The sequence below is a fragment of the Pyrus communis genome, chromosome 13 (assembly GCF_041283825.1).
Source record: "Pyrus communis isolate YQ-2024b chromosome 13, ASM4128382v1, whole genome shotgun sequence".
In the NCBI taxonomy this organism is placed as follows: Eukaryota; Viridiplantae; Streptophyta; class Magnoliopsida; order Rosales; family Rosaceae; genus Pyrus; species Pyrus communis.
Genome location: NC_142577.1, coordinates 30,751,248 through 30,774,599, shown reverse-complemented (window position 1 = coordinate 30,774,599; position 23,352 = coordinate 30,751,248). Strand labels below are relative to the sequence as shown.

Here is a 23,352-nt window from a genome sequence, read left to right as displayed (position 1 = left end):
TGGACCGGTAGAGGGCGAAACCAATGCCCTCCATCGTTTAGTCAACCATCCACCTTCAACCAGATGATAAAACCCCATCTCGTCTGTCGCCGTAGAGTTTGCGGTGCAACCCCTAAAAGCCAGAATCCATAAACCTTTGAAGACGACCAACAAGTTTACGCCATGAAAGGAAGCTTGCAGTCCCAGAACAGGTACGACGCTTCTGCCGAATCAAATCATTTCCTACATGTAAACCTTTCCATGCATCCTTTGCAACAATCATTATGTTCAAAGCATACAAAACTATCACATAATGCACATTTCTGCATCTCACCAAAAATACAAATGTCCAGAAAACACCGACCCGGAGTTCATGAAACATGAAATTCTATGACTTAAGTTTCTGAGATTGTTAAAACAACAGAGCAACACCAGTCAGTCTGATTCAAGACAATCAAAATAAAAGGTCATGATTCTTACATATTTGACAATCCTTTAAAGGTCGTTTCTTTTCAACAAATCTACCACCCCCTGCTAAGAACCAACACTCGGAATCCAATAAAGCTGCTCCTCAAAGCCCATGGTCATCACCTTTTCCGCCTCTTTCCAATATTTCGTTCTCCCCATTGGGTAGATAAGCGTTTCAAAAGTTGCGTATTTCTAAGTCCATTCTTCAGTTTCTGTCATCGGGATGTTTCTAAATCCTCTCAGCGAATGGGATGATATTGTGTGATCCCACGCTTTGGAGGCAACTTCCTCAAAATGAAAAGGACCAAAGAAGAAGGCAATATCTCCACCAACTGCAAAGAAAGCGCAAGGCCGCAAGGAAAATTTTAAGGCGAGAATTGAAGATCAAATGAATGGACCAAAAGACTTAATTTAGCCAACAAAAACATAAACCAGATGCTTACCAGGTAATATATGAAGTTTAGAACCGGGTGATTCAAAACATCAAGGTTTGCAGCTTTATCGAATGCATTGAAGCACATCTGTAGCACAAGAGAAGAATAATGGAAGCTTCAGTGCGGAAACAATAAATCGGATGCATACAATTCCACTAAGGCTTTAACATCCAATCAGAATTTTTGGTCGTACACTTGTGTACGCACATGATATGTACCATTTATGTGATTTTGAATGTTAAAACTTCGACCAATTTAAAGACATCAAATGTTCTCAATTCAAGTAGTAGTAGGTAGAATCCATAAAAAAAATTCAAGCACTCACCATTACACATCTGACAAGGAAACATGTAAAACATATGGTTGTCACATAGCCAACCTGTAAAAGTCACAAAACAAAAGGAAAGTGAGTACATCTGCAGATGAGAATTTAGGGGTCCTCAAAACAATCTTTTTCAAGTCTTTACCTCCTGCAGCTTCTTACGTCGTCCCTTTGATTCAACAGGAAATCTCTGCAACATCAAGAAGAGTCTGCCAGAAACAAAAGCATTAGAAGATTGCCCATAATCAGAGGACTGGTGTTATATTACCAAATACTCTCCCAGATGAACATATGCAACAGCTAAGGTAACTGCTACTGAATTAATACTTTATGCGTAACTTTGACATAGTAAGATTAATTATAGCATGTACAAGATACTAATCTTCTGGAAGTAATGACATTCCATCACATAAAGGGGATGGTACAACACAGACATTTTATCCCTCACCCATCTTACAGATGCCCATAAAAAATCATTCACACTTCATGAGAGCCAACCTATCTTAACACTATTTGAGAAGAAATCTCCTCCCTAAAGGACAAAAAATTTAGAAACAATCAAAGTATAGAGGGAGTGAGAGGGAGTGAGAGAGAAGTAGAACTGTTTTTTTCTAGTACAACTGTACAACCTAAATTCAGTGGCAGCAACAAATAAGAAACACAAGGCAATATGACAAAGTTCTACAGATCCATTAAATATGATGCATTTATGAAACTATAGTTGTTCGTGAAGGTTCAGGATAGTGCTTATTTGTTTGAATTATTTGCTTTTCTGGGCTACACAACGCTGGCAAGAACATCATACCTACTTAACTTAGGCCACATCTCCTATGTGTCTTAAAGGTCCTGACGTGTGATGTTGGTCATGTAGAGCCAAACACAGTATGAATTTGATTCTAACAAGTAAACTTATGTGAAGGCAAGTGAATTTCAATTTTACTTTTTGTTACACTTTATTTCCTTTTTATTTCAGACGTACACAGGACAATGCGATTTTGAAAATGTAGCATTTCATGTCAGAAAAACCGGCAAACAACCAAATGCAGATCAATTACCTTCCACCATATAGAAGAAACCCAAGGGCTGCGAATAAGGACACGCCTGCAAGAATATGTCTTAGAATAACAGATTATCGAGATAAACTACAAATCTTCAAATACTATATGTACTTAGTGAAAAAAAATACCTGCAAAGAACATCTTAGATAAGATGAAGAGAACTGGGATAGGCTTCCACCATAATATCAGCCACATAGCAATCTGTAACAAGTAAACCGAAACAAATATACTATTAGATGTAGCATTCCCAACATGTAAACAAGCAACTCCCCAGATACTTCACATTATTAACTAGCAATATACATAGAACTGTGCAGACAGAGATGTACTACAATAAGCGTAATCAGTACCATACCAACTACAATGAATATCCAAAAAGTAGCCAACGGTCCTACTTTAAATAGGTACCCGTACACATTCTCTCCACTATCCAGTAAAACAATCCCCAAACTTCTACTATAATATCTGAAATATTGAATTCATCAAGACCAATATTTTTGATATATTTTTCAAAGAGTTTCAATCCAATTCATACATAGGTGGAAATGAGCAGAAAACTCTTTTAAACTGTATTTGACATAATGAGTGGCAAAGATGAAGCTGAATTTAGCAAGACAAAAAGGTGAGTAGGAGATTAAATGATATATGTATATATGTGTGTGCATGCGTGTGTGTCCACAAAGATGTGAGGAAGATGATCATCGTTTGCACTATGTCACACAGAGAGAGAGAGAGAGAGAGGAATGATTCCGTTATAGAATATGCAAGTATAGGAAAATAGAAGGAATGGAAAGTGTTTCAACTTTAGTTTTATTTCCCATTATGGAAAATATAGATACAGCATGGTCTCGATCACCTTTCCATCTTGGAATAATATTAGTACAATGTGAAGATAATTAGTTAATGAGTTCATTAGCAAGGACCTTGAGGAAAGGTCAATTCCAAACAATATGCACGTGCACAGAGGAGCAGTTTTTCCTTATCCAGCACAAATGAGTTACATCACGATATTCCTAGCCAGCATGACATTTAACAAAACCATACACCCCTTGGGTGCTTCCAGTCAATTGTAGGTCAAAGCATAAACTGTGCACACACCTAACAAAATCATCACCCTGCTACCTTTATCTACTTTCTTGCATTTTAAAATATCTAATAAAAAAACTCGATAAACCCCTTTGGGTGCTTCCAGTCAGCCGTAAGTTAAAGCATAAAGAAATTCTAAAACCCTAACATGCCACTCCTGTTAAATATCTCTTATCCTTCCAAACTTAGTAACTTTGTCCAAATTACTTTATCTTTCTCTGAGCCCTTTGACCCCATTGCACATATCTATCAGTTTTGATTGCTCGAATGACATCTGGTTGCAACTATTTTTTCATCAATATACACCAACAAAAGGTTCTTAGGAACCATATTCATGAAAGAGATTTTGTGTAAATATGCGGAAGGTTTCTTCAGAAACCTTTCAACTGCATTGTTTACAGGGTCCTATGTATAATAAAAAATTCTACATATAAGTGAACAAAAGAAACAATAAAAAAATATGGCAAAAAGAAAAATAAGATGAACGTTGTGCTCTATTCAGAAACCATGACTTGCTTCCATGCAGAAGAATCCAACTCCAAAAGCTCCCCTTTGTCGGGACTTAAAGTGACACAGTGGAGTAGAAATTTCACCTGAATCACATAAACCACAGCATTGATAGTCAAGAAGCTTGGCCTCAGTCCATCTGTAGAAACAGCACGTGCCTGTTCAATTTACACATAAGGGTCATAATCAAACCGCCTTAGTCCAACACCACTCCCACAAAAGAAATCATATACATAAGAGTATTTGAAATGAAATATAACCTGATAGTAAATTTCGGCCCAGAACAGAACCAAGAGTGCATAGGTTGTGAAGAAAGCAAGACTCGGCATATCAAGCAAGATATGTTGGACAATCTGACAAGAAAACACAAAAAATAACTTAACATCTACTAAAATCAACTAAACTTAAGAAAATGGCACCGACGGGAATTCAACCTCCGGATGCAGCTTCTGCACTTGCCGGCAGAAAACAAACACAGCCGATCGAACTACATGCACAGAAAAATAAGTAAACACTTGCACACAAAACAAATCATGAATGCAATTAAAATCCCGAAAATGCACCAGCCGCGACAAATAAGATACAAACCTCCATTGACAACGAAATTAAGAAAGTGGAAGACTTTCTGTGTGGTCCAACCGTACTCCGGCACTCTCAATTGTATCCGAATCAATTGAACCTAGTATGAATATAAATACCAAATTAACATATAAATCTTCACCAAATCTCTGCATTAATCTTGAAATTAATAACAGTACATGATAGAATTAAAACATAAACACACACACAACTCCAAAGTACTAGCTGAATTTTTTTCCTTCAAATTCGAAGCAACCAAACGAAAACTACAAATCTTAGCATTCAAGATTCAGAATTCAGCTAAACAAATAAAATTGTCACACACAGATAACAGATATATACATACACACACACACACACACACAAATATATAGAGTACATAGAAATAGATAAAGATATACATAGAGATTGAGATAAATACCAGGGCAACGACGGCGACGAGGCCGTAGAGAATAGCAAGGGCATGAAGTATGCGGTCTTGCCAAATAGAGGAGGTATTGATGTCGTGCCACCAACTCGATGCGTCTCTCATGTTGTAAGCTATCACCGCCGACTCCACCACCCCGACGCCGCCGCCGCCGCCTCCGCTACGCGCCATACGAACCCCACCAATTCCTACTTTATTTTTCTTTAATTTTTTTTACCTATTTATTGCTTATATTAATACGTAATCATACAATTATTACTCGCTTTTCTGAATCCTAAAACCGAAGAGATTGTCTAAGAATTGAGAAACGATTTTGGAATCGCTCCGCAAGAAAGCGAACAAGAAAGAAAGAAATCCAAACCAATTTAAATTCGATCGCCAATGTGTTTTGTTCTTTGTTTTCTTTTTTTTTTTTTTTTTTTTTCCTTGGAGAAATTAGAAATAACAAAACGGCCGGCAAAAATAGGAGAATTCGAGCCCGAAGCGGAGGTGTGGGTAACGGGGTTGTTGGGCTTTTTACACTTATGGGCTTGCAGGGCTTTTTTATCGAACTTCGATTTATTTGGTCCTTATCTGTCTTTTCATTCCGGTTATATTCACAGCGGAAAATTGTAAACGCTTAACGGATTGTCACCTCCATATTGTGATTCTTATCCATTTATATGTAAGGCGGATTCGTTGCAAACACAAATATTTTTTGGTGCTCGTTTTTTTAATGTATACTAATGGTCTGAACCGTCAATCTTTTATAACATCATTCATAAATTATTCTTATAAAAAATTAGACAAATCTGAAACTATTAAGACGTTTATCTGTGGTGAAATAAATGAACAAATACGATTCTACTAAAAGAAACTAAAGCTTTAATCAAACGGTCATAAGAGATTGAGTAATTTTTAGTAGACGTAACTTTAAAAGAAAGACCTAAATAATATATAGAGGAAATAAAACTTGTGTAAAAAATTATGTAAAACTAGTGTGATGGATCCGTTTCTATAAAAAATGTGGGTATGGAATGAAATTTTAAAAAGAGACCTGTTTTGTAATGATAATCTGTGAATAAACACGTGTGAAATAAACTAATTGTTTAAAGTATGTGATGAGTCCAAAAAGTCGGTGAATCTCATTAATTTTAAGGATCACATACCCCAAAAACAAAACCATAAAATAACCAAAGAGGGCTATCCCCATACATACTACGCATGAGTGTGATTGTCATCTGAAGAGTGTTTTGCACATTAATTCAATGCATAAACCATTTGACGAAATCATTTGTGTTGATGTCTCGAATTCTTTCTTTTCCATTTTTTTTTTCAAACGAATGTACTTAATTAGTACAAGAAAGAGAGACCAAAAGGTCTCTCGTGAGAAACAGTAGGTAAGGTAAAAAGCTCAAGCAATAACTGTAACTCAAGATACAACAGGTTCACACAAAATTAGGCATGTAGGCATATGATGCAGCATAGACCAAACTGCCGTTGCTGCCATATCCTCAAAGAAAGTCAAACTCTAAACTGAGAAAGTAGATATCAGATTCAAATCCCCTTCACAAATCCCTGCAAATATATACAAAGAAAGTATCATATGGATAGAAAATAAGGCTAAGGAGTATGTAAAATATCTTTACTGTGATGGAGGCAGTGGCGGAGCCAACATGGGATCATTGGTTACCCTTGACCCCAATAACTTAAAAAACTTCATGTAAAATTGTTTGTGTATTGTATATGACCCTTATAAACAGCTAAGACAAACTAAATTACAACCTCATTCTTCTACTTGTTCTATCACATTTGTCTTCATTTTCTCTTTTCTTGTGCGATCTATTGTGCACACCATGTGCTCGATGAAATACCTTAGTTAAAAAGACTTGGCAACCTTCAATATTACTCCACAGTATCATGCATCCACCATCTACAAGCTACAAATAATAGTAGTTGTCGACATATGTTGGCATAAACTTTCGGCATATGTTGACAGGAATTAGCAAGTGCTTACTAGGTGCTTGATGAAGTAGCTCAATGAAGCTTTTTTAGTTGATATTATGACCCTATTATTTAAAAATTCTGGCTTTGCCACTGGATGGAGGCCACATAATACTTGGTCTCAAGGGGAATATAGCATGCCGATTGGGGGAGGGGAAGTGAGAGAGGGAAATGGATTTGATACCCAATTTCAGATTGTAACCCATATATCCGAGCATGTGATAAGGTGGTGATTGAATATCACGGCTAAAGAGGAGAGAGGAAGGAAAAGTAACAAACAGATAGCAGTAAAAAAGGTGAAAAACGTCGGTTAAAGAGCATGAAGCCCAAATCTAAAACAAGCTTAGGGTTATTGAGACCATGCTCAAGGAAGACGATAAATAAGAAGGAAAAAGGGGTGGGAAGTTGTAAGATAGAATGGGCATAGGAGATGGGAGGGGAGGAAAATAAGGAAAATGCAGAAGAGAAGGGAAAGGAATAAAAGAGGGAAAGAATAGAGGAGATGGGAGGGAAAAAGGAGGAAAAATGGGAGGGTGTAGCGTGCTGCGAGAAAAAAGGAAGGAGAAGAAAAGAAGGGTGGGTTGTCGCTGCACCTAAGCCAAAGGCTCGAACCGGCGGTGAAAGAGAATATTGGGTTGGTGTTTAGGGTTTCAGTAAAGAGAGAAACTAGAAAGATGTTATTCTCTTTCTTTTCCGCGAAAATGTAATGTTTCATTACTTTTATGCATCATTTAGAGTGCCGTTTTACCATTATCTATTAATATTGACATTATTTCTAACCTAATTGTCTATTAAGTATGAAATTTTATATAAAAGTTCTCGATTAAACTAGTAGTCGAAATATACAATAAAAATAATAAACAATAGTGTTAGTGAATCAAATTTTTAGTTGTTAGAACTTAGAAGGAGAGAAGAAGGAGGAAAAGACCAAACCCACGCCCAAATTATTTATAACCTTATAAATAATCCAAGGAGTTCTTGTGAGAGATTTTCTTGTATTTTTTGTCTGAGTTATTTCTCGTGTTGTGTCAAACCAAATAAAGTAGGGTTGAGAAGCTAAAAGACTAAGGGGGCGTTTGTTTTCTCTCACTAAACTTCCTTGGATTGGATTGGCTTAGCTGGGATTGCTACTCGGTGTTTGATACGAACAAGGATTATCATAATGAGACTAAGTCGGACTTGCACCGATTAAGTCTTCCACTAGGTAGTCTTATCGAGGACCCCTAATATGTATAGGATTGCTAGTCCTGTCCCCAAACCTTCTACGTTTGCCCAATGCATCGTCTGCACGCTGCATCGTCTGCAAGCGCTCTTCTGCAACACCCTTTAATCACTGCCCAGATCTGAAACAAAGCCCCACCCACCGCGCAAACCTCAAAATCTAACCACCAAAAATAAAATAAAATAAAATAAAATCCAACCCCAAAATTCAAAATCCACCCATTGCCAGAAATTTTTGAGATGGCTTTGTAGGCGGAGAAGCCAACACATATATCAGATGGAGGAGAGAGATTCGAAAATTTTTGAAAAAAGAGGATGAGGAAGGTGGAGATGCTTAATGTCGGTGAGAGGGGTGAAAATGATGAGCTTGTATTGAAGGATTTGTAATGAGCTTTACACCTACGTTTTGCAAGAAAAAGAGGGAGGAAGGAAGAAATGGGGAAAAAAAAACTTCGAGAGGGGTAGTCTTTCAGCTTCTCAAGAGTACAAAAGTAAAAGGTGAATTAATAATAAATATGCATTAAATAATAGGAAATTGTTATTAGCATTCCAAAAATCTCATTTGACATTTTAAATTTTTTATAATTGAAAAGAAAAATACACTGGAGTGTAGAATGAGATTTTTGAAATATTAATAATAATTCATAAATAATATAAAATATTACTATATAGTTTAGTACAGTCTAAATCCGATTCAACAAACGCATCTTAAAACTGTACTTTCAGGTTCAGCGGGTCCAAAGCCTTATGTTGTCTGCATAATAGTGTGGCGCATGAGTTAGCGTCGGTTGATTTTCCGGAGATGTGTGATGTTGTCTGGGTCGATAGACCCCCATCTTCGTTGGTCTTTGTATTGAACAATGATGGACTACCCTGTCCTCATTAATTTAGGTGTGGTGGTGATGGGGGTGACGCCTCTACTAGGTGGGGGGTCTTTGTGATCTATCCCTTGTCACTGCTTGGTATTGTTCTGTTGTTTGCCTCTTGTAGGCTTCTATAAAATCGGCTCGTTGGTTTTCAAAAAAGTAGTCCCTGCGAAAGTGAGTGAGACCGACTGACTGCGACGTGACTTTCCTTCCTTCCCTCACTCACTGCAATCTGTGTACGGCCCTCTCTCTCTCTGCAACTCTCAATTTCCTCAAAACAAGCAAAAGCAAACTCACTCGCCCGCGCATTCATTCATTCGTTTCCTCCTTCCTCCTAGAGAGAGAGAGGGGAAAGGAGAGAATGATTGAGTGAAATTCTACACCAACGCGTTGAATTTGCATGATCTTGTCACCCTCACATTTCCATGGATTACGAAAGGATCCAAAAGCCTCAGGTGCCTCTCACATTCCATCGTTTTCAAATTTAATGTGCAAAACTCGAAACATTTTCTTTCTTTTTTCTCCAAAACCCTTCATTCTTTATCCGTCAATTTCACGAACTTGCTTCAAAGTTTTTAGCTTTCTCATTTTTTGGGTACAAAAACAAAGACCCATTTTTTAGTTTATCGGATCGCTTATTGGGGATTTGAAAGTGCAGGTGGGCGGTGGGGGATTTTCCCCAGGTAAGCAGAGGAGTATGCTACTGGGAGTAGAGAAGAAGAGGAAGGAGAATGAAGATACTGAATCTGCATTCACTCTGAGATCTCAGCCTCCTGACTTTGATGATCAAGCTGGTTAGCTCTTTATTTTCCCTTTTAAATTAATCAGTCATTATTTGAATCTTATATTTCTTGGTCTTTGAATTAAGCTAGCTACTGGGTCTGTGGCGATTCCGGTTTAGCAGAAAGTAGTCAAATTTCGTATTTTCTTTTCAATTTTCCTCAGTTTTCTTGGGAAACAAACAGAAAGTAGTTAACCATTGCTTGTAGCCGAGTGCTAGCCTAATTAAACTTAAAAAAAAAAAATGATACTTTGTGGTCAACAGATCAGAATTAGTGAAATTTATTCTTGATGGTCTTACCCTTTCGATGTTTGACTGGATTCTTGCAGGGGGTGGTGCATCTGATAACTGCAAAGATGTAGATGTTGTGAGTGTTCTTCCCAAATGCTCGACTTCGAATGCTGCTGACTCATTAGGCCCGGTGATGGGTAGCGACCAGCGATTGAAGGATAGCACATTAGTCAATTCAAGAATTAGGAACCAAGAAGACCCTTCTTTAGATTATGGTAGTGGGTGCGATGCTATGAGTGTGTCCGCATCCATGTTTGAGTTTCAGAAGGCAGAGTGTGCCCCACAAAGGGTGCCTCTTGCCCCGTTCTCCAAACCAGCGCCGTCCAAATGGGATGATGCGCAGAAGTGGATAGCGAGCCCAACTTCGAACCGGCCAAAGATGGGACAGGTTCAAATGCAGGGTGGGCAAGGAGTTGGATTGCGAAAGGTGGGTAGCTTTGGTTATGGGAGTAGACAATCGAGCAGTAGCACAAAGGTTGTTGTTGAAGTTCCAGATCAAAAAGTAGATATTTTTGAAGAACCTGATACGAAACGAATTGACACAAGCCAACCTAAGATGGAAAGTGGGGGGCAGAAGTGTGTAAGTTGGGAGCCTGATCCATACCCCATTGCTGATTCATATGGCAAGTCGGTGCTCATGGTTGAGAACTCTGTCGGAGAGTTGGCAAGTAAGAATGTGGTTTTCTTCTTGTTTCATAACTGCATCCTTATTTATTGAATAAGACTTTCAGCACTGGGGTTCCTGACTAGCAATAGGTGTCATCTCTGTCCCCATATCTCTCATTGACACCGACCTTGCTGTTGAAGGAGGAGGAATAAATGTTGTTGTTCCATGAAAGGCTGTAGAAGAATCATGCTGGCTAAGATTGACTGCGAAATCATATGCAAATTGTGCAGCTAGTTAATTCCAAGTTGTCGTCTAAAGCTCACTTTGTAAAGTATTGCACATGAAAGTTAATTTACAAGAAGGCAGGAAGATCTGTGAGTGTTATAAACAATTATAAAAGCAGTTTCTTTCTGATAGGCCTCACTTAACAATATGAAATTACACGAGAACAAACCCATCGTTCTTCAAATCATTTCCCACACCAGACTCCCTAAAGGACAAGATGGACACCGTCTCAGTTCCAATTGGGAATGGATTTCTATAATAAAATGGTATGTATCAAAATGTTGTACTGAAGAGATTGACTGTTAAAATGTTCAAGCGTTGAATGAAATTTCCTACTGAAAGTGTAAAAAAACATTCTAGAACACCGAATTGAGTGAAATTCCCGCTACGCACCAGCTTGATTTCCGGGACTGGAACTCCCGTGGGGGCAACAACACCAATTCGCAGTCCTAATAATTCAAGTCCATCAACTCCTAGCAAAGCTGCACCCGCTTCATCTCCGATTGATCAAAATACTAACAAGGAGTTGTCTGAAAAGGAGTTACAAATGAAAACTAGGAGAGAGATAATGGTTCTTGGGATGCAGCTGGGTAACATGAACATCGCTGCTTGGGCTAGCAAAGAGGAGGATAAGGATGCATCCGCGTCACAGAAAACTGTACCGGAAGAACAGCCGGGTACAAGTGTTATTGAGACACGTGTAGCAGCATGGGAGGAATCCGAGAAAGCCAAGTATATGGCTAGGTTAGTTCATGCCACCTTCTTTTGTTTTTTTTTTAAATTTTTTTATTTTTAATACAGTATCCATCTCGTACTACTGTAACTGGACTGTTAGATGATGACACTCGATTTTTAGGGACACATTGATATTTATGCTGCATTTTCAAATTGTGGAGTGATCATGTGGCCATGCAATTATCCAGGTTCAAGCGTGAAGAGATGAAAATTCAAGCTTGGGAAAACCATCAGAAAGCGAAAACAGAAGCTGAGATGAGGAAAATCGAGGTACCTTAAGTTGCTCTCTGTTAGAAAGCTTCTTGGGCCAGTCATTCTGTGTTCCAAATATCATATTTTCTCTCTTTTTATTATTTTTGAGAAAAAATCTATAGGGTAATTTACAAACTCTTGTTAGACATCAAAACAATATCCAATTTTGGCCAGCCGGGCTGGACTGATCATCCAAAATTTAAGATTAGCCAATGTTACCTGGAACATAAACACTGACCATTCTAAACTGCAAGAGGGTGGGTCCTAATGAAGAATGCACTTCTAGGACTTCTTCAGGTTTTCCCGAAAAACCCTATAGTACCTGCTCATTATGACACAATGCAATGTGGACATGTGGTCATTGTGTTGTGTGAGAGCTTTAGGTCTTTGTTGTCACAACTAAAAAAATGAACAGCAGGCCAGCCTTGTATCAGGTTGAGTTTTTCGGGCCACGTAGTTCTTTATCACATATGTCTTGTTAATTGGTTACTTGTTTGCTCGGATACTTGAAAAGAGTGCACACGTCCTGTAAACATAGAAAACCGTCAAAACATTGAACTTGTAAATCTATGCATTCTCTTGGAACCTTTACAGTTTGTTGAAGCAGACAGTCATTGCTTCCAGGTCGAGGTTGAAAGGATAAGAGGACACGCTCATGGTAAGCTTATGAACAAGTTAGCAGCTGCAAGACATAAAGCTCAAGAAAAGCGAGCTGCGGCAGAGGCCAAGAGAAACCAGCAAGCAGCAAAAGCAGAGCATCAAGCAGAGTATATTCGTAAAACCGGTCACATACCGTCGTCATTTTGGTGTTGGGGTTGGTGCTATTGATATTGGAATCACTTTCTGCAAATGTATGTCCATGCTAATGTAAAAACGTACACACTTGATTTGGCTCAAGTCTATAAAAGTCAGCAAGTACTCAAATGTAAGTATCATCAACAAGAGAAGGGTAATGTTGTCACTTTGCTTAATTTATTTGTTCTTTGGGTAAATTACAATTTGCACCATCAAGTTTGGATTGCACCAGAAAAGGGTAATATTGGCCTTTCACATTTTGTTTTTGACGAATTTGGATTCCGATTAAGAAAAAAGTAATTTCATCGCGGTTGTGAGAAGGAAAATGTTATTCACACACTCATTTCTACCTCTTATACTCTTCAATTCATTCGATCTTATGATCGAAAATAGAGACGAGTGAGAACTAAAAATGATTGTGTGTGAGTGGCACTGCCCTTGCGGGAACCGTGAAGGGGTAAACAGCCAGTTTAAGACTTACCGCTTCCAAAAGGCAGCGAAGTCCGGTTTTCCAAATTGCAACAGAAACGAAACCACTTTGCGAAACAAAAATTATGGATGTTGAAGTTAATAGTGTCTTACGTATCCATGTCACAAAATAACAAACAAGTAAGTCGCTATGTCGCCTAAAGCACTTACCAACATAATTACAAATGACATGAGTGTTTACTTGGCTTGGCTCGAATGGGTATGGAAATTTGACCTCGATTATCTACCCTTCCCATTTCATACATTTTCTATTCCCTCCTATTTATGTGGTTACGGTTAAACTACGTCAACATTTTATATTGATTTTTTTTATAGAAATAATAAGACAAAAAACAATAGAAATATAAAATGTTGACATGGCTTAAGCGTCACCACATAAATAGGAGGGGATGGGAAGGGTATGGGATGAAGAGGATTGACAATCCAGGTCCATTGAAATTATTTTGACTTTTCATTTTTCATGTGTGCGCAAAATATGAGTATTGGGTTTGTTTTGATTTTTGGCTTACATTGTGTTTTCTAAAATATGCGGAATAAAAAAAATTTATTGATAAGTAAAACGATCATATACTGCATCCTTTAGGGAGAAGGTGGTTCTAATAATCTTAGATATATTTAATCGGCATACATATAACACATTTAAATTCACTCATTAATACGAGCGCTTGAATTATCTCATTTTGTATTTCCGACTTCCGATGTTTATATGAGTATGGTATTCATCATATTCTACACATTTACATATACATATAAAATAAAACAAATTTGTCTCTAACATTAGCGTTTGAAATCCAAAACTTATTCGGAATTAGATTGATTAAGAGAAAGATTAGATTCGGTTCTCATTTTTTCTAACCTCATCGATTCATAATTAATAAATTTTCTCATTCTAAATAAGCAAACATGTGTTCTTTTCGTGTACAAGAATTCTATTCATAACTTCACATATTTCAAGTAAGTAAACATATCTAAACGAAATTGGAAATGAGATCTTTACGGAAATTTTCACTCAGGCCCTTCATAATAGTTCAGGTGACTGATAATTACATATAGAAATCAGACATTCTGAGTTTGATTTTAATATGATACCACACTCATACATTTGATATATTAAACTTACCAGTCTACTAGTATTACGCTCAAATTTTCTTGCTATTGAACCGGCTTACTCTGGAAGCCATTAGGCATGGGAAAAATGAGAGTGGTTATGATGAGAAATATGTGCAGTATAACACTATTGCCAAATTATCATTATTATCAATTATTATTATTTTAAATTAAAAAAAAAAAAAAAAAACGCTTACCTTAAATCCTCATCATCATACACTTCCTCGTTCTCTCAATCTTTCTCTCTGTAAGCTTGCGCATTTTTGTGGCGGCTCTTCTTCAAGATTGGATCGGCCTCTCTCTCTCTCTCTCTCTCTCCCCCCTCCCCCTTCTTTCTCCCTCGCTTGGAATCGATCTGATTCCGTTACGATACGCCGGAGTTTCAACCGAACAATCGCCATGGTAGTCGGCGCACATCCACAGCCGCAACCACAACAGCAGCAGCAGCTACAACAGAAACCGGCGCAGCAACCGGAGACTTCAGCTGAAGAGGAGGCCTTGAAGAGGAACACGGATTGCGTCTACTTTCTCGCGTCGCCTCTCACATGCAAAAAGGTTTGCCCTTTGTTTTGATTTGAATTTTGTTCTGGGTATTCTCGCCTTCAATTTTAGGGTTTAGGGTTTCGTTTCTGGTAAAATCTTTTTGGGATGGGCCGAAAGTGTGATGTAATTCCGGCTATAAGTTTCAGATTTAAATTTTTCATGGAATTTGGATATCAATTGAAGGGGATTGGAATTAGGTTTTCTGGATATGTTCGATGTCAAGAATTTCTTTAGATTAAAGTGTGTTCCTTTAGTTAATTCTGATTTTCCTATACTTAAAGAAAATAATAAAAACCCTTGTCTCAGATTTATTTGTACGTCCCAAGGGCTAATTATGTTAAATTGCTGCTGGATTATGTATGTGATAAGTTTCAATGCCAGAATCAATCATGGTTTCGAGGCCTTAGAATCTCGATGAGCTTGCTTTTAGGGCTGATTTAATTGATAAGCCTTATTTCGAGCGAAGTTATGTTTGAAAATGGTGCTTGAAGCTCAAAATTAAGCCCCTTTTAACAGTTTGGGGCATGTTAAGTTTTTTTTGGTAGCCTGCTTGATTGCATTGTCTCTGTTACTTTTGATTCTGAGCTGGGAAAAGTTAGTATGTTACATAATATGGAATATACTTATGTCCCTTTATGTCATAGGGTATGGTGTGTCTTTTTTCACTTTAGTTTTTGGTGTTTATCCTTCGTTACGTGGCCTAGTGAATTCCTGAGGTAGTTATTTGAAGTGTCCTTATGTAAAGCCAAAAAGCATGTTTCCGTACTAATATACCACCAGTATTGGTTTGATTTCCTCCATGCTAACCTCATTGATGCTCCATTGACAGGGAAGTGAATGTGAATATAGACACAGTGAATATGCTCGTGTCAACCCCAGGGATTGCTGGTACTGGTTGAATGGCAGTTGCTTGAATTTGAAATGCGCGTTTCGGCACCCAGTAAGTCTTTTCTCTCGCTTATTTTTCCAAATTTATTTGTTTCATGTTTAAACCTGTATAAGAATGTTCCTTCTTGCCTGTAAACCTTTACTACATTTATCTGACATTGTTTCTTACCATCTATTGTTCCTCTACAGCCTCTTGATGGATTGTTAGGAAGCCCAGCTGCAAATTCTGCTGGACCTTCTTTGTCTCTATCACATCCTGGGGTTACGCCTACAACGCCTGCAACTCATGCTGCTTATAACCCAAGTAAACAAGCAGTCCCCTGTATTTTCTTCCAAAAGGGGCAATGTTTAAAGGGTGAAAAATGTGCCTTTTCTCACGGACCAAATCCTATGGCTAATAGTAAAGTTCTGCGGACACCAGCTGCTCCCCACGGTACGGAGCCTTCAGGTCTTAAGAAGGCTTTTGGTGGCCTTCAAAAGTGCACTCAAGAGTTGAAGGTTCCCAAGGCAAGTGTTGCAAAGTCTGTTGGAGTGCCTCCTGAAGCTAAACCAGCTCCAAAAATTCCGACTGCACCAATTAGAAATGGAGTTAGCATTGAGAGGAATGTGCTGTCAACGAAAGCATTGGATGATGAGGCTCTCAGATACAAGGCAACAAGTGTTCCCCCTGTTATCAATGGAGGCTCAACAAGTCAGGCCAATCATTTACCTCAGGTTCATGTTTCAGATTATCATGGTTTTCAAAATGTGAAGGATGTTGATGAGCATTTGAGGGAGTCTTCCCCTGGATTTGATGTTCTTGTAGATGATGAGCTCGGAGATTCTGATTACTACCACGGTGAAGATCGGTTCGGAAGAACAAGAGGTCATGAGGGAAGGAACTTGAATTCTGTGAACGAATATGATTTGGACCGTCCTGTTGATTACACTTCAATGGCTGATGTCGATCGAGAAAGGTTTTGTGACCCACAAGGCTATGACCCTTATGATCGCATGCAAGGGCAATACGCATGGGACCAGCACAGGGCTTCATCTGAGAGACAGTTAGTGGGTCCTGCTCGTCTTGAGAGGAGGGGTTATCGCAAATCTGAGAGTCCAGAGAACATTGATGAGTTAGATCTGCGACATCGTTTATCTAAGCATAGGAGGGTAAACGGTCTGAGATCCATCGTCAGCCATGACTATGTAGTAGATGGTCATGTTGAGGAGCGGAACAACCGTCCTCTTAGGGATTCACAGCAGTTGCCCCCACATGAGGGCTCCCGTAGTAGTCGTCTTCATGGTAGAATAAGGCTTCCAGGCGGGTCTTCTCCAGTCAATGGTAGTGACTTGCACCAAGAAAGGGAAGTTGACAGAGCTAGGAGTCAAGGCAGATTGTCACCCAGGAGGCCTCAGATATCCTCCCACCAAGGAAGGCTTCGAGACAGAATTAAAGGAAGGGCGGAAGAGGACTACAATAATGAGAGGAGAAATTTTGGTGCTCCTCTTGTTAGGAGAGAGATAATGGATGACCGAGGTGATGACTTTTCTCGTCCAAAGCGTCTTCCAGATCTGAAAGTTGTGAAAGATGGAGAAAATAAGGAGCAATCTTACCTTGGAAAACGGAAAAGTGTGATGGATAATAATAATCTTGCGGTAGGTGATCTTTCATTTGAAGGGCCAAAGCCTCTCAGTGAAATTCTGAAGAGGAAGAGAGAAGCTGAAGCAGCAGCAGCTTCTGGGAGCAGGAAATCTTCTGCCCACGACAAACGAGGCAATAATCAGAGAGAAAGCAGGGAGAGCAATCAAGGCAACTCCCAGACTGTAGTTACAGAGATGAATAACAGTCTGCCCCCTGCAGCGAAGGAAGAGCCCAAGCTTGCAACGGCTGATGCAGTTGGAACTGAAGGTGAAAAAATTGACGTGGCTCCTGGTCAATCTTCAGAAGGACATGAAGTTGGAGAGGCCGAGGCCGAGGCCGAAGAGGGGATGATTTATGAGGAAAATGAAATCGAAGGTGAAGATCCGAGGGAAGGAGAGTATGATTACGAGCAGGGGGATGAGGGTGACTATAATTATGAAGAAGGTGAAAATGCAGAGGGCGAAGAGGAATACCTGGAAGAAGATGAAGACGGGGATGACTTTGCTAAGAAGATCGGTGTCATGTTTTCGTGATTGGGCAAAGGGGAAGGGGGAGGGCAACGGAAAGAGGATCGACGGCTCTTCGACAAATAGCGTGGAAGGACTTTTAAACGTACTGATTAAGTAAACATGGCTGCTCTGGTTTCTTAACAGAAGTAGGGATTAGCAGGCCTTTTTGTCTCTGTTATGTTAATCGAAACAGTTTCGTTGTATTTAAATCTGATTTAATGGGAATTTTTTTTTTTTATCCATTTGTGCTTGAGGCATTTTGCTGTGCTTGTTTGAGTGCATGGCTGCAGCCTGTGTAACAATAGATGGTCTCAAATCTCAATAAGATTTCTCTCTTATTCTCTCATTTACTTTTCCTCCCCCCTTTCCATTTATCTTTCTATTGTTTATTCCCTTGCATGGGTTGATATGATGCTTACAAATTCATTTTTAGCAAGAATATTCTTTTAGGTTCTAGCATACATGAGTTTGGTCAGTTAGTTAGGAATGATACTTGGATGCCCATTTGGACGGTGGTCGGTCTGATTTTGTCACAATGTTACGGGGTTTTAGTGTATTTGAGTATCATCCGACTATTGATGGTACAACTCATATTGCATACGGTTTTCATATTTTGTGAATCGTTTGTCTTGTGTATCTTCTTTGTATTGAATTTTGAATCTTCTTCACGTAAAATTATAGACGATTAACAGTAGTTTAGACTAACAATAAAAATAAATTTAAGATGTCAAAGCATAAATGGGGTTTAAATGATATTTCCGAGATTGTGAGGACTCGGGCTGTTTGTGTAAGCCCTTTGAGTTAGATGTTTTTTTTTTGTTCAGCGGTTCTGCTTGAGCTTCGGGCCCAATGTAACCAAAAAGAAAAAAATTAACGAAAAGTCTAAATTTTTTTTAATTTTAATGAAAAACGACAAATAAAGGTGTGATGAATAGTATCAAGGAAAAGTAAAGTTATAGTTTTTCATTAAAAATGAATAGTACCGAAAGTATTTTGTTAAAATTCTAAAAAAAAAAAAAAAAAAAAAAAAGTGGTTTAAAGTGGGTTCTATTGAAAGAGACTAAAAACGGGTCGGGCCTGTCGGGTCAGCCTCTGTACTCGGTAAATTCTCTTGCAGCCAGGCTCATTTGATCAGTTGAGACTTGAGAGTCCATCCCCAAAGCTTCCAACTTCCTCAAAACCCTTAAACCCTAAACAAACATTTTCCAATTTCCTCTTCGTTTTCTTCACCGCACGAGCTATGAGCGCCCATTATTCGTATTCATCTGCAAATCCATGGAGGTCCACTCTCTTCTGTAAAAATGAAGCTCACTGAAGCGGCCGCTCTCGTTTTCTTCTCCTCTTTATTTTTCTTCATCTCCTTCTTCTCAGAGATGCTGCTGTTTCTTCGCAATCTCTTCCGAACGGGTTGCAGAGCCTCCTCCTCCTCATCGTATCGAGTAAGCCCTCTCTCTTCGATTCCTCAGTACCCATCTAATTGCCGTTTTATCAATGTATCTTCTTTAACTTCATCATCATCGCATGCTACTTCTCTTATAGCTTGCCCATTTGTTTGGTTCACCGGTTTCTTATGCATTTTTCGCTTCCCGTTTGTCACCAAATCCCAACCCAGTTCGTTCCCCGAAAGTTTAAATACTGATTCTTTGAGTAGAATTGTTCAACACGATTACTGGGATGATCCCAGAATTGTGAACTTGTTTGATTCGGCATTGGCGCCGATTTGGGTGTCCAGGTTTTTGGTGGAACTGAAGGGTGATCCCAAGTTGGCGTTGAAATTGTTCAAGTGCGCAAAAACCCGAATTGGGTTTCGCCACACTACTGAGTCTTATTGTATTTTGGTTCACATACTGTTTTTTGCTAAAATGTATTTTGATGCCCATCAAGTTCTTAGAGAGTTGGTCTTGTTGAGCCGGGCATTGCCAGGTTGTGATGTGTTTGATGTGTTGTGGTTGACGAGGAATGTTTGTCGTCTGGGATTTGGAGTGTTCGATGCATTGTTTGGTGTTTTGGTTGAGGTTGGAATGCTTGAGGAAGCAAGTGAGTGCTTCTTGATGATGAAGAAGTTTAGAGTTTTGCCAAAAGTGCGGTCATGTAATGCGCTTTTGCGTAGGTTATCAAAGCCGGGGAATGGCAATTTGTCAAGGAAGTTTTTTAAGGATATGCTTGGGGCTGGGATTAATCCATCAGTTTTCACGTACAATATAATGATTGGTTATATGTGCAAAGAAGGCGATTTGGATACTGCTAGTTCCTTATTTGCACAAATGAAACGGATGGGCCTTACACCTGATGTTGTGACATATAATTCTCTCATTGATGGATATGGGAAGGTTGGACTATTAGATGATTCGGTTCGCATATTTGAAGAAATGAAGGATGCAGATTGTGAACCTGACACAATAACCTTCAATTCTTTGATTAATTGTTGTTGTAAATTTGAGAGAATGCCCCAAGCTTTGAATTTTCTCCGTGAGATGAATAATAATGGGCTGAAGCCAAATGTGATAACTTATAGCACTTTAATTGATGCCTTCTGCAAGGAAGGGATGATGCAAGAGGCAGTCAAGATTTTTATGGACATGAAACGAGTTGGTCTTTTACCTAATGAGTTCACCTATACTTCATTGATTGATGCGAATTGTAAAGCTGGGAATTTGAGTGAAGCACTGAAGCTGAAAAGTGAGATGTTACAGGCAGGGATTAGCTGGAACATTGTAACCCATACAGCTCTACTTGACGGGCTATGTGAAGACGGGAGGATGGACGAAGCAGAAGAAGTCTTTAGGGAAGTGCAGAAATCTGGAATAATTCCTAACCAGCAAATATGTACTGCCCTTCTTCATGGATATATTAAAGCCAAGAGGATAGAAAATGCTATGGAAATTTGGAATGAAATTAAGGGGAAGGGCTTTAAACCAGATTTGTTACTCTACGGAACCATCATTTGGGGTCTTTGCTCCCAAAATAAGCTTGAAGAGTCTGAGCTTGTGCTCAAGGAAATGAAGGGTTATGGATTAACTGCAAATCATTTCATTTACACAACACTTATGGATGCTTATTACAAAGCCGGAAAAACCGAGGCGGCGCTTAATCTTATACAAGAAATGCGAGACAATGGTATTGAGCTCACTGTTGTAACATATTGTGCATTAATTGATGGTTTGTGCAAAAAGGGATTGTTCCAAGAGGCAACTAGTCATTTTAGGACGATGCCGGACCTTGGTTTGCAACCCAATGTAGCAGTTTTTACAGCCTTAATTGATGGTCTTTGTAAAAATAATTGCATTGAAGCAGCTAAGGAGCTCTTTAACGAAATGGTAGATAAGGGTTTGATTCCGGATAAAGCTGCTTACACCACTCTAATGGATGGAAACTTAAAGCATGGAAATCTTGAAGAAGCTTTGAGCATTCAAAAGAGGATGAGAGAAATCGGTATGGAACTTGATCTGTATGCATATACTTCCTTGATTTGGGGGCTTTCTGAGTTTGGCCAGGTGAAACAAGCAAAAATGTTGCTTGATGAGATGATTGGGAAAGGTATCCTTCCTGACGAGATTCTCTGCATTAGTCTGCTAAGAAAGTACTATAAGCTAGGGAATCTGGATGAAGCCATTGAGTTGCAGATTGAAATGGTAAACAGGGGTCTAATATCTGGAACTCGTGATCACGTGATTCCTAATGCAGGAACTTGAGACGATGGGGTAATTGGTTATCCACCCTTGGTTGGCTGGTATGTGTTGAGTATCTCAATTAGAATCAAGGAATGGTTTGCCTTCTTCTAATTGGAAGTATTTGAACACAAGGACTGGGAACTGGTGTCTGCACGGACGGGTGAAATATGACAGCTATCTGTTGAATGTTGAGGCATAATATAAGATTCTCTTTGGTCCGAGGAGGAAAAATCTTCGATGCTCAAAATCTTTAATCTTTTCCCAGGGTGAGGTTTATTATTATTTTTTTCTTCCCTCTGTAGCCTTTATGAAATAAGTTAGCAAATACTTTTGAATGTTGAGATAGTTTTATAAACTACTTCTCGAATTCATAATTTTTTCTTACATTTCCTTCTCAACTTGTCCAGCTGCAGTATCCTGAAACTGTGATTGTTGGATAACATGTTGGAGCTGGAATAGCTTAATTGGAAGGCATTGTTATGTAATCCAGTTTCACTCGAAAAATATGCAGAACAAGGAGAGATGATTGACCAGACTCAGTTAAATTCGATGAAGCTAATGCTTGACTAGCAAGGTGCAAATTTCACTCGACATCTTATAGCCTAGATGGCCATGTCCTCAAGTAGCTCTATCTCTTTGCAATCCTTTGCCTCTACTTTAGTCCATTATTTATGTTGTGCTTTGGAAGATGGCTTTGGCTGGCTATATCGGGCTATTATCATATTGTATTTTGTTATTATTTTTATTAATCTAGGTTAAAAATGGCAGGACGAGAGGCAGCAGCAGCAGCAACAACGATGTCAGTGGTCATGGGGGCAAATATACCAGCAGAATCAGCTATCACAATGTGGGGGAATGTGGTCGGCTGTGGCGACTGCCATGGTAGTGGGATAAGTTAGATGATGGAGACAACAATGGTGGCGATGGCAGCACCAGAGGTGTTGGAAGTAAGGTAGTGTGAACACTTTGGAGGGTAGTGTTCAGTGTTCACGGAGGTTGTGGTGGCATATCATCTTGTAGGAATTTGCTACTTTTCCAATATAAATCAAACAGATTTATCTTTCACTACTAATAAATCATTACTTTCAAGTCTTAAATACCTTGAAAGTGCTTGTTTAGAAAACGCTTTTATTACCGAAAATTATTTTGAGTTTCCGCTAAACGTAGACGGAAGCCCTTTTGTTGCTAGAAACGCATTTTTAGGCATTCTAAAAGCAGGCCCACACAACTCTTGCCCTACGTGCCTGTTGAAGAATGAGCGGGCGACTCATAGGCATTGGCTTGGTTAAGGAACCCACTAGAATCGTAGCGAAAACAAGTCTTAATAAGAAAATTGTCGCGCTTATGGACTCGAACCAGGTGATCTATCCACAACCAGGATGAAGCTTGGGTGAAACCAAATGGAGGTCCAAACCAACTGATGTTGAAGAATCAACAAATGAGTTGTGGTTAGAGGTGAAATGACACTTAACTCAGAGCTAATTGGTTCTTCCCGAAATACGTTGAGGCATAGTAGTTAACTAGACATCTAGGGTTAAGCACTGTTTTAGATGGGCCGCGAGAGTGGTACCAAATCAAGGCAAACTTTAAATACTAGATATGACCTCAAAATAACATAGGTCAAGGTCGGGCGTAGACCTCACCTGAATCTCCCTATCTATCATTTTGAGTAGAAGTTTGGTTTCAAACTCTGGTTTGAATAGGAGAAGTACGCCAAATCCCTGATGACCAAACTGTACTATCCATGTGGTTGAGAGCTGTCAACCCAGGCAAAATGAGCAATTATCAGGCGCGCTCTGATAGCCCTCCCAAAAGTGAGGGAAACCCCATCCCTATCTTTCATTTTTT

The 23,352-nt window shown here is 39.0% G+C and overlaps 4 protein-coding genes and 1 long non-coding RNA gene across 5 annotated transcripts; 4 read left to right on the top strand and 1 right to left on the bottom strand.

The window, feature by feature from the left end:
* The first annotated feature begins 53 nt into the window (after positions 1 to 53).
* Positions 54 to 2,360, top strand: LOC148692102 (uncharacterized). Its single transcript, XR_011068743.2, has 3 exons — positions 54 to 191; positions 1,387 to 1,508; positions 2,177 to 2,360. It is a non-coding gene; the product is annotated as an uncharacterized LOC148692102 (long non-coding RNA).
* LOC137735899 (tobamovirus multiplication protein 3) lies at positions 262 to 5,324 on the bottom strand. The gene is made up of 11 exons (XM_068475251.2): positions 4,855 to 5,324; positions 4,443 to 4,533; positions 4,289 to 4,341; positions 4,115 to 4,207; positions 3,941 to 4,012; positions 2,390 to 2,462; positions 2,259 to 2,304; positions 1,349 to 1,412; positions 1,207 to 1,260; positions 891 to 968; positions 262 to 779 (listed from the first exon to the last, which is right to left on the bottom strand). Exons 1-11 carry the CDS (start codon positions 5,029 to 5,031, stop codon positions 687 to 689), a joined length of 894 nt encoding a protein of 297 aa, XP_068331352.1. The 5' UTR covers positions 5,032 to 5,324; the 3' UTR covers positions 262 to 686.
* A 3,767-nt stretch (positions 5,325 to 9,091) lies between these two features.
* On the top strand, positions 9,092 to 12,873 carry LOC137735897 (uncharacterized). The gene is made up of 6 exons (XM_088683478.1): positions 9,092 to 9,385; positions 9,589 to 9,724; positions 10,041 to 10,718; positions 11,269 to 11,638; positions 11,818 to 11,899; positions 12,506 to 12,873. Exons 1-6 carry the CDS (start codon positions 9,356 to 9,358, stop codon positions 12,707 to 12,709), a joined length of 1,500 nt encoding a protein of 499 aa, XP_088539604.1. The 5' UTR covers positions 9,092 to 9,355; the 3' UTR covers positions 12,710 to 12,873.
* A 1,548-nt stretch (positions 12,874 to 14,421) lies between these two features.
* LOC137737095 (zinc finger CCCH domain-containing protein 17-like) lies at positions 14,422 to 18,179 on the top strand. Its single transcript, XM_068476461.2, has 3 exons — positions 14,422 to 14,827; positions 15,645 to 15,755; positions 15,893 to 18,179. Exons 1-3 carry the CDS (start codon positions 14,672 to 14,674, stop codon positions 17,855 to 17,857), a joined length of 2,232 nt encoding a protein of 743 aa, XP_068332562.2. The 5' UTR covers positions 14,422 to 14,671; the 3' UTR covers positions 17,858 to 18,179.
* On the top strand, positions 18,179 to 22,627 carry EMB2794 (Tetratricopeptide repeat (TPR)-like superfamily protein). The gene is made up of 3 exons (XM_088683065.1): positions 18,179 to 21,770; positions 21,912 to 22,078; positions 22,273 to 22,627. Exon 1 carries the CDS (start codon positions 19,135 to 19,137, stop codon positions 21,523 to 21,525), a length of 2,391 nt encoding a protein of 796 aa, XP_088539191.1. The 5' UTR covers positions 18,179 to 19,134; the 3' UTR covers positions 21,526 to 21,770; positions 21,912 to 22,078; positions 22,273 to 22,627.
* Positions 22,628 to 23,352: the final 725 nt, after the last annotated feature.

What these genes read in the sequence shown, in the direction of transcription:
- LOC137735899 (XM_068475251.2), bottom strand. Translation starts at nt 5,031, where the DNA reads ATGGCGCGTAGCGGAGGCGGCGGCGGCGGCGTCGGGGTGGTGGAGTCG. An exon ending in TGCAGAAGCTGCATCCGGAG is followed by an intron (nt 4,208 to 4,288) that starts GTTGAATTCCCG and finishes TTTTCTTGTCAG; the next exon opens with ATTGTCCAACATATCTTGCT. An exon ending in ATCTAAGATGTTCTTTGCAG is followed by an intron (nt 2,305 to 2,389) that starts GTATTTTTTTTC and finishes ATATTCTTGCAG; the next exon opens with GCGTGTCCTTATTCGCAGCC.
- LOC137735897 (XM_088683478.1), top strand. Translation starts at nt 9,356, where the DNA reads ATGGATTACGAAAGGATCCAAAAGCCTCAG. An exon ending in TGACTTTGATGATCAAGCTG is followed by an intron (nt 9,725 to 10,040) that starts GTTAGCTCTTTA and finishes GGATTCTTGCAG; the next exon opens with GGGGTGGTGCATCTGATAAC. An exon ending in TAACTGCATCCTTATTTATT is followed by an intron (nt 10,719 to 11,268) that starts GAATAAGACTTT and finishes CACCGAATTGAG; the next exon opens with TGAAATTCCCGCTACGCACC.
- EMB2794 (XM_088683065.1), top strand. Translation starts at nt 19,135, where the DNA reads ATGAAGCTCACTGAAGCGGCCGCTCTCGTTTTCTTCTCCTCTTTATTT.
- LOC137737095 (XM_068476461.2), top strand. Translation starts at nt 14,672, where the DNA reads ATGGTAGTCGGCGCACATCCACAGCCGCAACCACAACAGCAGCAGCAG. An exon ending in CGCCTCTCACATGCAAAAAG is followed by an intron (nt 14,828 to 15,644) that starts GTTTGCCCTTTG and finishes CTCCATTGACAG; the next exon opens with GGAAGTGAATGTGAATATAG. An exon ending in AATGCGCGTTTCGGCACCCA is followed by an intron (nt 15,756 to 15,892) that starts GTAAGTCTTTTC and finishes GTTCCTCTACAG; the next exon opens with CCTCTTGATGGATTGTTAGG.